Genomic DNA, 16,947 nt, shown 5'->3' with positions numbered 1-16,947 from the left:
ATTGTGTACATGAGGAAAATACTGAAGAAGAAAAAAAATCAGTGAAAAAAAATAATAAATGGTGACCAAAAATTACAATCTGGCAACCAAACTTTTGGTATTACTGTAGTTGCCAGCTGTCTCCTTGATAAAAAACTTTATTTCTAGCTCTGGAAAGATGCCTAACTTACAGTGGTGTCTGCTCAGAGAGAGTTGAATGACTGTAATCTCATTTAAAAGAAATACTAAAAATAATATCTTTGTTGAAAATTATTTCCTTGCTCAACTAAAATAACCTGATTCCTTGCATTTGTAAAAGCCCTTCTTAACTATTCAGTAGTGCAATGACTTGTTTGAGATCCTCCCTGAAATAAAGGAGCAACTGAAGGTGTGTGTGTCCCCTACAGAGTGACAAAGGAAGGATAATGAAATTTTCAGAGACAGAGATCTGCTATAAAGGTGCACAAGAAAACTGAAAATCATCCCACACAGCTTTCAGCACTGAGTGACGTGTACATTATCATGAAGCAGGCCCTAAATATGAGTGTGAATGAGTGATGGAAACAAGTGTTTTACAAAAGCAAAGTATGACTGACTACCCAAAAATGCCAATGTCACGGGCAACCCTAAAAGCCAGAAGGACAGAACAGTGAAATGATAGAACGGCAGAATATCTCCCAAAATCCTAAAAGGCAGAATGACGGAATGGCAGAAAATCACCCGGAATCCTAAAAGATGGAATGACCGAAAGTCACCCAAAGTCAGAACAGTGGAAAGTCACACCAAATCTTAAAAGACGGAACTATAAATCCTGTCTTAGATTTCAACTACTGAGCACTGATTCCTGTGTAGCAATAAAATTGCATCTTTCAAACCAAGCATTTGACTGGTGAGTACACAGAGAGAGTTCCTACATCACCGAAACCAACTCATGACACATGTAGTTCCTCCACCACCTTCGGACTTTGTTCTTGCATGACTGGCCAATCCCTAATCACAATGAGGAGTTAATAAGCTGTTAGGATGTCCATCAAGCCAGAGCCAGTGCATTATCACCCAAAGTTGTCTTACATTCACAATGCCCTCAGCAAAAAATATTATCCGTTGGTAGAAGCAACGGAAGCTGACAAGGAGGTGATGGATGATGTCCATCTTCAGCCTTTAAGAGGCGAGTTCAGTTTACGGTAGCCTGTTCATTACTTGCAATCATGGCCACGGGCCATAATTACATTAAATGCCCAAACTCAGCTTGGTTTGATTTACAGTGGCAGAAAAGAAATCTTATTAGAAACACCTCAGTTTTTTTTGCGTAAGCAACTGGTGCATAGTTTTTCCCTAAAAGTCATTCATTGTTAAGGTTTGGTAACAAAACATCAACTTTTGTGAACACGGTTTACATTGACAGTTCGTGATAAACCCAGTTCCTGTTGAGATTATTTCCAATTAATTTTAGGTCAACATTATTTTCACTTTAGAGTAAGCAACTGTAGCATAATTTATTTTCCCAAAAATTCAGGGGCATAGCCAGGATATTTTAAGGGGGGGGGGGGGTCACACTGTGTCAAAGTGAGGGAACTCACCAGATTGTCATGTTGTTTTCACCATCTGTTGTAGGTTGTTTGCTTAAAAAAGGCTCACAAAAGAGGGGGTCACAAGCACCCCAGCACCCCCCCCCCTCCTTAGCTACGCCCTTCAAATTTACTCATTGAGCAAAGATGCCTTTTTGGGTATTGATTTAATTTCCACAGAATTTGTATTCATGCAGAAAAAAACTGCACTCAAAAAGGGGCTGGGTGAGCTTAATGTCACTTACATAGAGAAGCTGGATTGTATCACTCTGCAAATGCTATTGAGAATCAGTGCTCATTATTTGAAATGTAAAGGAAAACAAATTCTTCACATTAACAAGAAATTATTATTTAACTCTTTTTTGGGGAGGACTGGGGGAAGGAGGGAGGCAATTTTTCCCAGATCTGTGGCTTTTAGCATTAGCCTTTTAGAGCGGGATTTCGGGTGACTTCCCTCATTCTGTCCTTTAGGATTTCGGGTGATTTTCTGTCATTCCATCTTTTAGGATTTCCGGAGATTTTCCACAATTATGACTTTCCGGCCTTTAGGGTTGCCCCAACGTCACTTCTTAAAATACGATGTATGCTGAGTGGAAAGATCTCATCTGTTCTAAGGTTTATACTTCAAGTACTGGTATGTGTTACAATGTAGGGGGGAAAAAGGTTTCTCTGTTTTTTTAATTAAGGATTAAGTAGAACTTCAACAATTTAAAACTACCCTGTTAAATGTTTCACATATTTCTGGACAAAACACTAGATTGGAAGTGATGGTTACTGTGATTGCTGACACGGTGAAAATCATAAAAAATTGATTCAGTTGCTTCACATCAATTTTCCCAGTAAAAACGTTTTACCTTTCTGATATGCAGGATGAATTAGAATATAAGTTCCTGCATGTTTGCCACTTAAAAAACTCTTGCCATTTGTGAGAGCATCCTCAATTAATGAAGAATGAAAAATGGTTAGCTCCTCCTTCTGATATGTCTCTGAATCAAAAATTCTGCAGACAAAATAGAGGAATACAAATTATTTGAAGAGTTAAGTTGAGTAAATGAACTGTCTGGCGTTAAAACTGCCTTGCCTAAATCATTAAAACTTTAATGTTCAAACATGATTGTGAATTTAAAATGCTGCCTGAACTTTAATACATGTACTTTTAAAGCTACATTTAGAAAATTCCCAGGACATGTGTTAAACAAAATATTCAAATTTCCACACTGGGCTGAGGATGACATGACAAATATAGCTTATCATAACGGCTATTATTACGCAGCTCATTATCATTATAATAAACCAGCAAAAAAGGAATACTAATAAGTAGTTTCTTTGAAACACATTTCAGGATAAAACTAGAGATAAAATCAAATGGCGTTTCGATCTCGCTAAGATCATTTTTAAGTTTAAAAAAGTGATTAAAATTTTTCGTATATATGAGTAAAATACGACATGAGAAATTGAAAAGCGATAAAAATATGTAAATACATGGTTAGCCAAATGTTGCAAAATTCAACAACTTGGACCTTCATATTCAACAACTTATATTTATGTTCAACAACATATATTTATATTCAACATTTTATATTTATATTCAACGATACGCATTTTCTTTCAACTTCAACCCAAATTATTTTCATTCAACAAAAATATTTGTTCAACTTCAACCGAAAATAATTTCATTCAACAACAATATTCGTTCAACTTCAACCCAGATTATTTTCATTCAACAAAAATATTTGTTCAACTTCAACCAAAAATAATTTCATTCAACAACAATATTTGTTCAATTTCAACCACAATTATTTTTATTCAACGATAAAGTTCCCGGACATTCAAAATATCGTCATTCAACAAAATTCCCTGTCCCACCCCCTGAACTACCCCGAACGCTGTCACAAATCCCTAGTGTTTTGGGTACCCAAAACACTGAAAGCGTAAAACTGATGCAAGTGAAATCATCCACAATTCTGCTCAAAACCCATTTATCTTCTTACAAAGCTTTGTCTCAATAAATTAAAGCGTTCTTTAGCTTGATATAAACACAATACGTCTCTGAAAATAGTCGCAATTCATAACAGACTGTCTGATCTGAGTCCGCAGTTATAACGACATATAAAACCGAATTCACGCGTCAAAGATCCTTGTATGAACATGCGCTTGGTGCCTATCGATAACCCTTGAAATGCACGTTATTTAAAACGAGAAAGGCGCTTTCTAAACTTCCGACAGTGCGGCGATTAAAATCAATATGCGAACGAACGGCCGTCACACAATATGCAAGTCTCAAGCTGTGACCGACCTCTGTATGTGTTGCCCGTCGGAAATAAACTCTGGCTTAGACTTGTTTGTTGCTCTTTCCTTGACCATCCCTCCTAGTGTACGTAGATTTTGCCAGCGAACAGTTCTCTATGCCATTAAATAAGTTTTTTTGCTTGAGAGACAAAACCAAAATAAATATAAATAAAGTATAGACAAGGCTAATCCTTGGATACAGGGAAAGTCTTAGACTTGTTTATTTCTCGCTCTTTCCTTAAAAAATGCAAATAAAGTAGACAAGACTAAGTCCTTTGAACACTGGGAAAGTGGGATACTTAAATCCCTGGTGATATATGGGTATCCCTTTCCAATATGCTTGTTTGTTATCGTTTCTTTAATTCAGGGTAGCCAAATCGACCGAGGATTACAAGGCAAAGCAAACCTTTTATATCTTCATCTTATATATTCCGGCAAAATCTACATATACTAGGAGGGATGGTGAAGGAAAGAGCGACAAAGAAGTCTAAGCCAGAGTTTATTTCCGACAGGCAACACATACAGAGGTCAGTCACAGCTTGAGACTTGCATATTGTGTGACGGCCGTTCGTTCGCATATTGATTTTAATCGCCGCACTATCGGAAGTTTAGAAAGCGCCTTTCTCGTTTTAAATAACGTGCATTTCAAGGGTTATCGATAGGCACCAAGCGCATGTTCATACAAGGATCTTTGGTGCGTGAATTCAGTTTTATATGTCGTTATAACTGCAGACTCGGATCAGACAGTCTGTTATGAATTGCGACTATTTTCAGAGACGTATTGTGTTTATATCAAGCTAAAGAACGCTTTAATTTATTGAGACAAAGCTTCGTAAGAAGATAAATGGGTTTTAAGCAGAATTGTGGATGATTTCACTTGCATCAGTTTTACGCTTTCAGTGTTTTGGGTACCCAAAACACTAGGGATTTGTGACAGCGTTCGGGGTAGTTCAGGGGGTATGACGGGGAATTTTGTTGAATGACGATATTTTGAATGTCCGGGAACTTTATCGTTGAATAAAAATAATTGTGGTTGAAGTTGAACAAATATTGTTGTTGAATGAAATTATTTTTGGTTGAAGTTGAACAAATATTTTTGTTGAATGAAATTATTTTTGGTTGAAGTTGAACAAATATTTTTGTTGAATGAAAATGATTTGGGTTGAAGTTGAAAGAAAATGCATATCGTTGAATATAAATATAAAATGTTGAATATAAATATATGTTGTTGAACATAAATATAAGTTGTTGAATATGAAGGTCCAAGTTGTTGAATTTTGCAACATTTGGCTAACCATATAAATATGCACTAAGCATTACAAAACATGTGATAAAAACTAAAGTACAAAGGCTAGATTTAAGACAATTAGTGCAAAGTAGAAAATACTCTGCGCTATAAAAATAACCTTGTCTAAATGGAATCAGACTGCTTGTTCAATGCTGGCTTTAGTTCTTTGATATAAAGCGTCTCATAAATTAAGCAGTCAAATTTGCTCTGGCACTTCTGTAAGATCTTAAATCTAAGATCTACATCACTTGGGTCCCTCCCATGTTGCTCTCTCATGTGTTTCCCGATCACAAACCCCTTAAGATCCTCAAAATGTTGATACAGGTGTCAGTATGTGTAGCTGACATAATCCGCATCAAACAGATTACACCTGAGATGGTATACGATGCATTATCGATTCACTATTCTCTCGCTCCAGGAAGATGAAAGACCCTGGGAACGAGGTTGAGATTACACTTGCACAGATGTGTGACAAGAGGATGGATATCTGTTCTGATTCTACATGTACCTCACATTTGCATACAATCGGAGGTCACATTAAAATAGCAAGCATGCAGTATCTGAGCTCAGTATGCATGAGTTTGGTGTCTGAGCGATCAAGTCAGATTACCAAAAGTGGAACAATATCAACAAGTTTCCTGAATGTTTTCTTTCATATTAGCTGAACCAGGTCAGAAACAGAAGCAGGAATGAACATTGAGGACCTGGATTTGCCAGGTTTAAGCCTCGATGAAGAAGACAAAATCTTACGAACTGGTGAAACAAAAGATATAAACATGATGGCCATGAGTAGCACAAATCCTTCTGGGCTGCTTGCTCAAGTAAAGCTTCTTTCTTTGGCTATACTAAGCCTAAGCCTACACTAAGCCTAAGCCTATACTAAGCCTTCCATGAAGGGGAAAGGCAAAAGCAAGGGCAAACATACCAGCCAGGAACCCCGGATCATGGGTACTAGCGGCACCTATGGTCAAGTTTTGATCGATACCCTTGATCGATCATCAACCAATACGGTACTCAACTCACATTGCAGTTGACACTCTGTCAATAGTCAACTAATTTTCTCAGACATGCCATCGAGTGTCGATCGATGCTAGCGGTGATCTAGTGGTGATGTTGCGCTTTCTTTAAACAGTATTTTTGTGTGCTTGCTGAATACAAGCAGCTAAACTGCACAACCTAAAGGACAAGCGATGTTTTCAAAGCAGGAACGACAATGTTTTTCTCAACCACCTTGAAAGCCATCTTCAGAGTCCCATTCGCTGGACTGCCTCATGGCAGGTGGTTCTAATGCCAAGTCATTGATTGGTTATTTCTCACAACAACTTTTTCACACCTGGAAAATATCATTTCTTCCAATCACAGTTAAGCTTTTTATGATGTAAAGTGCACTAACCATTATCATTTTACGGAAAGTTGTGTTATATTTATTAATATTATTTCCATAAGGTCGTAATACTAGCAATAATGATAAATATTGCATAAAACGTACAACAGTTTTTAAAGACATGTTTCGGCATGCTTATGCCATCTTCAGTTTAATAGAGTGACTAATGATACGTGACACAAGTTATATACTACAAAATATGAATAAATTATTTACAATATGCATTACAAAACAGTGGAAACGGAAATTACAGAGTTAAAAAGGTGTTGAAGTGATGTAACTGTTTGTTAAGGTCAGGTTTGTTCTTACTAATATAAAAGGCAAAGCACAACCCGACAAAGGTAATGGCGTAGTTATTTTAGACCGTACCGTTTATTTAGATTCTTGTTTTAATATACTTAATGATAAGACTAAGTTTAAACTTTTAGATAACGATCCTACTTTATTAAGAGAAGGCAGGCTTAAACGTTTTATTACTCAACTTAAGAAAAAGCGTTCTATCGATGATGATACCTATTGCAACATATTTCCTAAGGGTTCACAACCAGCAAAATTCTATGGCCTTCCGAAATTACATAAGAAACGTGATAATCATAGGCAACCACCTCTTAGACCCATTGTATCCTCTATTGGAGCTTACAATTATAATTTAGCTAAGTACTTAAGTTCTCTTCTTGTTCCGCTTTTGCCTGATAAATATTCGGTTAAGGATTCCTTTTCTTTTGTTGAAGAGCTCAGGAGTTTCGATTTTAACAACAAGTTCCTTATTTCCTTCGATGTTGAAAGCCTTTTTACAAACATTCCGCTAAATGAAACTATCGATATTGCCGTTGACCTTATTTTGAAACATCATCCCAAATTTTCCATCAAAAAACCCGACCTTAAGAAATTGTTTTCATTTGCCACATCTGAGACTCATTTTCTTTTCAATGGTAAATTTTATGATCAAGTCGATGGGGTAGCTATGGGCTCCCCTTTAGCACCTATTTTAGCTAATCTTTTTCTTGGATTTCACGAAGAAACATGGCTAAATAATTTTAACAAGGCCGACATCTTACTCTATAGGCGTTATGTTGACGATACTTTTTGCGTCTTTAAAAATGAGCGGGATGCCATGTCTTTCTTTGAATTCATCAATTCTCAACATCCCAACATCAAATTTACTTTCGAGAAACAGAATGACGGTAAACTTTCCTTTTTGGATGTTCTGATTGACAACTCTTTGCATGACTGCGTTTTTTCAGTTTTTCATAAAAAAACCTACACTGGTCTCTTAACAAATTTTTTTAGTTTCACTCCGTTTCGCTATAAAATTGGCCTTGTCCATACTCTCATTGACCGAACTTATAAAATCAACAACACTTCTTCCGGTTTTGAAAACGATCTTATCAAGCTTTCGGACACTCTAAAACGTAACTCGTTTCCTTCACACATCATTGAAAAAACCTTCAAGCGGTATCTTAACAAGCCTTCTGATCAAAAAAGCCGCAACGTTAATGATGAAAACAATATACGCTATTTTAAGCTTCCTTTTATCGGCCAGTACTCTAGAATAACGGAACTCAAACTACGGCAATTACTTAAACGTTTTTGTGAAACGGATCTTAATATCAAATTAGTTTTTACTTCTTTCAAAATCAAGAATATGTTCAGTTTTAAAGATCGTACTCCTGATGCTCTAAAATCCATGGTAGTTTATCAATTTACTTGTGCGGGATGTAATTCCTGTTATATTGGTGAAACCAGTCGCCATTTTTCTACCAGGATTAAAGAACATACAGTAAGCGATAAAAACTCGCATATTTTTAAACATCTTTCTCAATTTTCTTCATGCAGGGGCATGTACACACCTTGTTTTCGCATCTTAGACTCAGCGAATAGCTCTATTGATCTTAAACTTAAAGAAGCCTTTTATATTAGTAAGAACAAACCTGACCTTAACAAACAGTTACATCACTTCAACACCTTTTTAACTCTGTAATTTCCGTTTCCACTGTTTTGTAATGCATATTGTAAATAATTTATTCATATTTTGTAGTATATAACTTGTGTCACGTATCATTAGTCACTCTATTAAACTGAAGATGGCATAAGCATGCCGAAACATGTCTTTAAAAACTGTTGTACGTTTTATGCAATATTAATATTATTATTGTTATTATAGTAGTATATAGGGGATTAACCAAATACCGTTTTCGCAGAGGGAGCTTTATTTCACCGTTTCGCAGCCCCCACCATCAAGTCCGGCCCTCACCAGCTCGGGCCGGTTGAACCTGGGGGCTGCGAAAAGGTGAAATTCAGCTCCCTCTTTGAAACAGTATTTGGTTAATCCCCTATATACTACTTACAACAGGGAAGGGAGAGACACACCAATTGGAAACAAGCGAGCCCGTTGTTATACCGCCCGAGCCGGGATGACTTGAGTGCCAAACAAGTGCGGGTGGCTGATGCGGGGCCGGAAAGAAAGCTGCGGAAAGCGCTGTTACGGGGCGTATTGCGGGCAGCACAACTACCAGCTGAAAAAAGGAATGAAAATGCCAGAGCCTTGCAGAGTTTGCGGAGTTGGTCTTCTGTGCGACTACCGTCTCTGCAAGCCCTGGGGCGGTAACGCGCTAAAACAATGTCTTATCCGCAAGTGAGAAAAAGCAAAAAAATTTTTTGAACTTGTTTTGCTTGAGCTGAAAGAAAAAAAAACAACAGTTAGAGAAATGAAACCTTGGGTTATAACACAAGGAACTATGGCTTCCAACAACCAAGAAAGACTGGAAGAAGAACTCGCAAAAATAGATCCCGCAGTATTGCGTTATTTCGACCAACTTTTTGCAGAAAATGCGCCAGCGGTAAGAAAGGTTCTCCAGAACGTGCTGGAAGAACCAATTTCTCAGGAAACGCAGGCGTGTCTGCAAAAGCCACTACTTCCGAAGCCTTACCAGCCTTTTTCAACATGGACCTGAAGGTTGTGATTGACAGGAAGCCGTTGGTGGGAACAGGGCCTTTGCCTGACTGGCTGCGCAACCTTGCCCATAGCTGGGCAATGGTATCTTTGCACGTGTATAACTACAACCTGTGCCTATGGCGGTCCATTGCTGTGCACCGAGGGGCGCGCACAGACCGTTGCACAAAAGAAGCCCGAAGTCTCGCTAAGAGTTTGTACAAACTCAAGACCATTCCAGAAAACTTTGCAAAAACTTCTCTTGATGAGTTGGAAAAGGTTGAAGCCCATCTGCATGAGGGCTTCCCCGTCGCATCTTGGCTTGGAAATCATGTCTATGAGCCTGAGCGTCTGGAAAACGGAGAAGTGGTTTGGCACCTCAGAATAAACCCGAACCCCAAACTCAAAAAGATTTTGACGATAGGTGTCTACGAAGGCCATGCTTTCTTGATAAAAGATATTGCAAAGCTGGCAAAAACCTATGCATGCACGCATTGTGGGCAGAGGTTCACACAAGCATGTCATCCACAACGGCATCACCAAACCTGCAGTGTGGGAAAAACGGTAATCTTTTGCCCGGGGACAAAAGTTGAAGCGCCCCAGACAGCTTTCGAGAAAGTGATATACCCAAAAGGCTCAGCATCGAAACAAGCGATTCTGTGGCTGGAGCGGTAAGCGAAGTGGCGGGGGACACACATCCACCACGCGATGTGCGGGCACGGGGGCGAGAGATGGCTTCCTTGAGAAGGCGGGAAAATGAAGTCTTCTCCTGTCGATGGGTACCACCAGGAAATGAGGACGGTATTACAATACCACGGCTGCCCCTTCCACGGATGCCCAAAATGTTATCCTAACCGACAGGAGGTCATAACAAACGGTAAAACACCCTGACAAATGTACCAAGCCACAGTGAACCGTACCGCATTTCTGCGAAAGAGAGGCGACAAAGTTATCGAGGCCTGGTCTTGCGAAGTTGGGCCTCTTAAGGGGGAACTCCCGAGGAAGCAAACTAAAACTTACCAGCACGCGATCTTGTACGATTTCGAGGCGTATGGCGACAAAAACTATCAGAAAGAGCCAACAGGGGCGTTAACGATAGAAAACACGCACGTGCTGATCTCAGTGAGCGTCAGGGACACTCTTGAAAGAGAGCCCACCCACATCTGGGAAAGAAACCCTGTGGAGCTGGTCCGCAAGTTCCTGAAAGAGCTGGAGAGACGCGAGAAAAACATCCAGGACCAGGTGAGAGCGGAGTTTGTGCCAGAAGACATCCACCTGCTGACAAAAGACCAGCAGCAAAAAATTAATGAATGGTGCAACCAGGTCCCTGTCATGGGCTTCAAGTCAGGCTTGTACGACCTGAATCTGATCAAAAACCACTTCGCCAGCACTCTCGCCGAAGTATCAAAAAAAGTCAAAGTGGCCAAGAAGGGGAACAAAATCATGTTCCTGCTCACCTGGGGGCCCGTTTCCTCGATATCATTAACTATCTGGGCCCGGGCACGAGCTACGCGAAATGGGTGAAAGCCTACGGAAGTGAGTCCGAGAAATCCTGGTTCCCTTACGAATGGTTTGACGCGCCCGAAAAGATTGATTTCCCTGGGCTCCCTGAATAGGAGGCCTGGTATTCAAAGCTGAAGGGCAGATACGTTCTCACGCGGAAGGAGTGGGAGGAGTGCAAGCGGCTGTTCAAAGAAAAGGGGATGCGGATCTTCGCAGACTGGCTGCGCTATTACAATAATCTTGATGTCGCTCCCGGCCTCGAGGTGCTGGAAAAGATGAAAAGCTTCTACACCGAGAGAGGAATCGACATTCTGAAAGACGCAGTGAGCCTGCCAGGGGTGAGTTTGCATTATTTGCTCCGAGGGGCAATCGAGCACGGCGCACACCTTTACAGCCCAAGCAAGGAGGCTTACGAAATGCTCAAAGGGGCGGTTGTTGGCGGACTGAGCCTGGTTTTCACAAGACAGCATGAGGCCGGTGTCACAAGGATAAGGTCTCATCAGTTCAAAGTACCGCATCTTTGCAAAAAGATTCTTGGTTTCGACGCCAGCGCTCTCTATCTCTCGACCGTGCTCAGAGAAATGCCTTGTGGGAAGGAGAAGGTCGTACATTACGACGATGACCGCCAAGCGGAAGTGGCCGAAGTTCTGATTCGCCGGTTGAAAGCTGGAGAGTGGTTTGGCTTTGCTGAAGTCCGCATAGAGATCCCAGAGCGTTTGCGGCCAATGTTCGAGGAGATGTACCCTTTCTTTTACAACAAAAGGGTTCCTGCCGAAGCTGTGCCGAAACATATGGAAGACTACTTGGCAAGAACAGGCAGACAGCGTGGAGACGGGAGAAAGCTTGTAGGCGCTCTGTCCGCACAACGGATGCTGGTGTACGCCCCTCTGCTGCGGTGGTACGTGAACCATGGAGCGGTTGTCACGAGGGTTTCCAGAACAATCGACTACGAACCGGGCAAGATCTTCACCTGGTTCGTGGAGCAGGTGACGGAGGCACGCCGGACAGGAGACGTGGACAGAAGCAAGGTGCTGCTCACCGAAGTGTTCAAACTGCTCGGAAAGAGTGCGTACGGGAAACTGATAGAAGCTCTGGAGTGGCAAATGAACGTGATATACACGAAAGATGAGAAGGTTGTTTACAGAGTGCTGCAGAGTGCATATTTCAAAGACCTCGACGAGATCGGGGAGGCCAACGAGCTGGAAAGCCGCAAGCCCCGGATCACGATCAGGCGGCCGTTGCAGATAGGAATCGCCGTCTATCAGCTGGTGATGCTGCGGATGTTGGAATTCTACTACAACTTTTTCGATAAGTATGTCGACAGAAGAGATTTCGAGCTGATCCAGATGGACACTGACAGCAACTACATGGTGATCTCGGGCGAGTGGCTCGAAGACATTGTCTGGCCAGAGCTGAAGCAAGAATTTGAGGTGGAAAAAAATCAGTGGCTGTCTTGGGACAAGTGGAGCGGCCACACCCCAGGTCTCTTCAAGCTTGATTGTGAGGGTAGCCGGATGATCGTGCTCTGCTCGAAGTGTTATTATGTTGATGAAGGAGAGGGCGCAAAAAGAAGTTTAGCACGAAGGGGATGTCAAAGAAGCAGAATGACATCACGTGGCAGCGGTTCAAGGAAGCGTTGGAAGGCAGCAAAGATATGGCAACCAACCGGGGCTTCAGGATGCGGGATGGTCTGATCGTCACTTATGAGCAGGAGAAGCTGGGGTGAGCGCTTATTACAACAAGCGGTGGGTGCTGCCCGATGGGATACACACTGAACCAATCGAATATCACATCTAGTTCACATCAGCCAGAGGAAGAGTAGTGTTCAGAGGAACAACCAGCAGCTCTTCACGCACGAAGCCGCGCTTGGGCCCGTCGCGCAGATAGTAGAGAACGGGTTGATCCGGTTTGGAAAAAGATCTTTCAATGCTGTAAACTTTCAAAGACCAGATTGGGTCTGTGGCTCTTTTCACGCCCCCTTAAAGCTCGCCAGGCTGGTAGAGATAATGAACCTGGACAAGAGAGGGGAGGATTTTTTCGCTTTTTCCGACAGGCCTCGAGTAAGGTGTCGACGGCCTTGCATAAAGAGATTTTTCTTTGATGGCGACGGCGGGTTTCTTGTCAATAAGGCTCGTTACCTCGTTGTTCAGAGCCAAAACAACTTCAGGAAGTCTTTTCACCCAGGCCATGGACCGCTTGCCCTCAGGGAGTCGCATTTCCACTGCGTACTGGTGGCCAAACAAGCGCTCAGCCAGAGTGCGGTTGAAACGTTCAACAATGGCCTGGTCGCGGTGAATGTCAACGCGCCCGTGCCGGATAAAGGTTTTGTGCTTGTCCATCTCTTTTGTGACAGCGGGGTCAACCTGCAGCATTTCAGGCCATTTGAGAGGCCTGCGCTTGTAAATCTTCTGAAAGGCCTGGGTGACCTCATCAAAATTTTTGGAAGTCAGGGGTTTGGCCTCTTTGTAGCGGCTGGCCACGTCAACAATGGTCAGCACGTATTTGAAAACTTTGCGGCCACAAGGGAGCTTGTCATGTGGCAGAAAAAGAAGGTCCGCCTGATGGACCTTGTTGGGTGTTGGAACATCGAGTTTCGGCAGAGGAATTCGCTTCGGCGCAGGGAGGAATATCTGCCAGAGCGCTTGCCTGATCAGCCACTTTTTTGCAGTTTCTTCAGGTACCTTGGCGGTCTCGGCGATTCCTTTCCAGTAGCCCCCGGGGCCGTAGTATATCTTTACGAGTTTGGCGTCCATATAAGTAAGGTGTAAAAAGGTTTAAAGGAACCACACCGAGAGCCGAAAGTCTCAGCAATCTGCAGCTGTGTTTTCTTGTAACTTTTCCACAGCTTGTTTTAAGAAGCTTATCATTTCATCCGCGCAAGTGTCATGCGCGTAAGTGACATCCGTAAAATTTTCGAAGAACTCAATGTCTTTGCCTTTAACAATCTTATCAAGGTTTTCCGAAATGTACTCCATTGATTTTGGAGCGCACATAATAAAGTTCATTAAACTCAGGTAATTCCAATAATTTTTGCAAACCCCACCAAGTTTCTTTGAAATTTTCGAAATTTTCGAAACCCAAAAGTTCATTTGCTTTTGGGTTTGCTTTCAATATGGAAGCGTAACAAGACTTCTGCAAAGAGTCCATGGTATACAATGATCTTTTTTTTCTTCAACACGAAAAATATTCTGCGCAGAGAACGCTGAAAATTTAAAGGAACTGGAAGGCCGCATAGCCCAGAGCGAGTGCCCCGGTGCCTACGAACATGAGTTCACCCTTTTTCTGCTGGTTGCTTGGCTGATAGAAATCTGAGAACTTGGGCTCTTTGGGGGGTACCATCTGTTCGTCAGGATGTGCCTGGTTGTAGAGTTTGAAGGCATAGTCGGTGTTGGTGAAGTTCTGCTTGGCCTGGTCCTTTTCTTGGGCATTGGTCGCGATCCGGTCGAGAAGTTGTGTTCAGTCGCGCGTGTATTTGGCGTAAGCCGCTTGATAATCTTCGAGAGCTTTGTCGTGGCGCTTTTTTCTTCAAGCGCAGCTTTGTCGCCCCGCCAAGCACCCTCGCCAGATAATTACCTCCGATAAAAGCCGTGGTATTCAAGACAGCCCCACCAATCATAATCGCGATACTTGCCATGGTTATATATTATTGGTGGCTTTTTCCAAATAAATTATTGGTTTCAGACTGTGTCTGGAGGTTCTTACTGACTTTCGCCTAAAGAAGCGGCCATGAACCAGTCGAGAAGTTTTTTGGGTTCGGTCTTGTATTTTTCTTTGGCGGTGAAATACTCCTCGAGTTCTTCATTGAACTTCTTTTCGAAAGTCTCCCTTGCTTCAGGGTTGATCAGCCCAACTGCGGTTGAAAACAACTCACGGCCTTCAAATAATTTCTTGATAAACCCTAGGTACTTTTCGGCTCCTTCATCGAGGCTCTTTCAGTTTTCTTCAGCATCTTCTGAAAGACATGTATCGACGAAATCCCTGATGATGCTTGCAATACTTGCCATGGCGCAAGTATAATAAGATACTTTTTTATTCATATCGAAAAATTTCAGATGCTGTCGGGGAGGATTTTTTGGTCCTCGAGGTACTTTTTGAGCGCAATGCTGCCCACCATGACGGCGGTGAACTTCACGTAATTCATCGGGCTGCTGCTTGGATCAGAAGTGAAATTCTCTTTCACAACCTTTTTTGCGGCCCAGCCGATGTCTGCGGCTAATCCCGTGAGAGTTGCGGCCTCAATGATGGTCTTGACAAGCTTGTTGTCGGACATGGCGCTTTTGATATAAGTAAAGAACGAAAGTTTAAAACAAAATTAATCTGTCTATTCTTCTTCTATCCTTTTCTTCTCTCCAAGTCTTTTCAGCTCTTCTTGTATTCTTCTTTCTTCTTGTTTCTTTCTCTCTTTCTTTCTTCTTGCCTCTGCTTCTTCGGCCGTTTCACACCACATTATGTCGAGAAGATGGGAGACTTTCATAAACCTTTTTGTTGAAGTCGTATCATAAGACCCCAATTCCGAAAATTGCGGCTGTATTGAAGAGACTATACGCAATGTGAAGTTTTGGCATCACGATATACTTTACACGCGAAAGTTTAATACATTTTTCTTAATCCTTTTCGCTGTGTCTCGCTAGCGGGTTCAACATGCGCGGGCTCAGGCATGGGCTTCGGCGTTTTAATTTTGTCAAATGCAGCATTGGCCGTAGCCTTGAGCTCCTCCCGTTTGTAATAAATCCCGAGCAGTGAAACGCCAATGCCGCCAATAGGAATCCATTGGTTGATGCTGAGGCCGCTGCTCTTTGCGCTTTCCCCTTCTGTAGTGGGGGCTGGCTCAGGGGGCTCTGTGGTGGCTTTCGCCTTGTTTTCCCCGAGAGCCCTATAAGCCTCGGCATCTTTCTTCTGTTGTTCCCGTGCCAGCCGCATTCTTTCAGATGTCGCTTTGCCAGCAGCCACACGCTTTGGATTTTTCACGCGCTGCGTGGTTGGATTTGTGGTTGTCGCTTGCTGTGTGATATTGGCGGCAGGCGCTGCCTGGGTCTCGACCTGAGGCACTGTGACGGCAGGCGCGCTCTCAGATTGTTCGGTTGACATTCTGAAGCGAGCCGTATTCAAAGCAAATGAAAAAAGTTTAATTGTTTACAATTTGCCAGCACTCCCTCAGCAGTTGTTAATGAATGCTGGCCAGTTATTCTGAAGTATCTGAGCCGGGTACTTCATCAACGCCCTCAAGCGGATAGCCGTGTTCATCACAAGAAGGATGGCTCTGCTCCAGCAACTGTGGACTGAAATCAACATGTGTAGTGGTGATGAACACTGTGTTGGCTGCAGCAAGAAACCGGCCGCACTTCAAAGCAAGGTTGCCGGCCAGATTGGAGAGCTCTTTGTTCAAGATGTAGTTGTTTCTGAGTTCTTTCTGATAAGCGTCGATGTCTTTGATTTTGACAGTCATTCCGACCACTTTGGTTGCAAGAAAAATAAAGCTGTTGATCAGGCTTTCCGTTGTCTTGGAGCCCACGTACGTCTGGTACCGTTTGGTGTATTTCTCGACCTCTTTGTCACTCAGGCGCTTCACCTGCTTGTGGGTTAGCTGCACTCCGATGGCCTCTTTGGCTTTGCCTGTGGACACCAGCACGGCCAGCTGCTCGCGAAGAGCAGGAATGTCGGGTCCGGGGGCGGTTGGAACAAGGCTGCCTGCTGGACCACTCGGCTTGGGCTCAGTTTGAAGGTTCATAACTTCTGCTAACGCAACGTCTTCACCCATTGCAAGGCTATATACAGCTTTCATTTTTTATTCAAAACAACTTTACCCCGTAGGGGTGGCAAAGCGAGATCACAAGAGAACTTTCGCTCTTTCAGCTTTGAAACCAGACCTTTGTACTCGTCCGGGGAGAGTTCGCCGGCATAATCATCGAAGATGGCTTTCGTTGTCCTGGCCAAGGGGGTGTAAAAGAGGACGATCGCTGCCACGTTCTCCCGGAAGGAAGATGTAATGCCGGTCAACTTCTGG

General features: G+C 42.6%; 2 protein-coding genes across 3 annotated transcripts in view; both read right to left on the bottom strand.

The window, feature by feature from the left end:
• LOC110067110 (uncharacterized) overlaps positions 1 to 16,947 on the bottom strand; it is a 94,773-nt gene that overhangs the window by 40,154 nt on the left and 37,672 nt on the right. For both annotated transcript variants that reach the window (XM_089295227.1, XM_020774402.2), the window contains exon 3: positions 2,402 to 2,547. In XM_089295227.1, coding sequence (XP_089151353.1) covers positions 2,402 to 2,547 — 146 coding nt within the window. The remainder of the gene's footprint in view (positions 1 to 2,401; positions 2,548 to 16,947) is intronic.
• Positions 14,032 to 16,034, bottom strand: LOC149108141 (uncharacterized). Its single transcript, XM_089296213.1, has one exon. The coding sequence runs from the start codon at positions 16,029 to 16,031 to the stop codon at positions 15,534 to 15,536; it is 498 nt and encodes a 165-aa protein (XP_089152339.1). The 5' UTR covers positions 16,032 to 16,034; the 3' UTR covers positions 14,032 to 15,533.

This window comes from Orbicella faveolata, unplaced genomic scaffold (assembly GCF_042242905.1).
Source record: "Orbicella faveolata isolate gen_17 unplaced genomic scaffold, um_ofav_v1 contig_26, whole genome shotgun sequence".
Taxonomy (NCBI): Eukaryota; Metazoa; Cnidaria; class Anthozoa; order Scleractinia; family Merulinidae; genus Orbicella; species Orbicella faveolata.
This window is presented reverse-complemented; position numbering and strand designations above follow the sequence as displayed.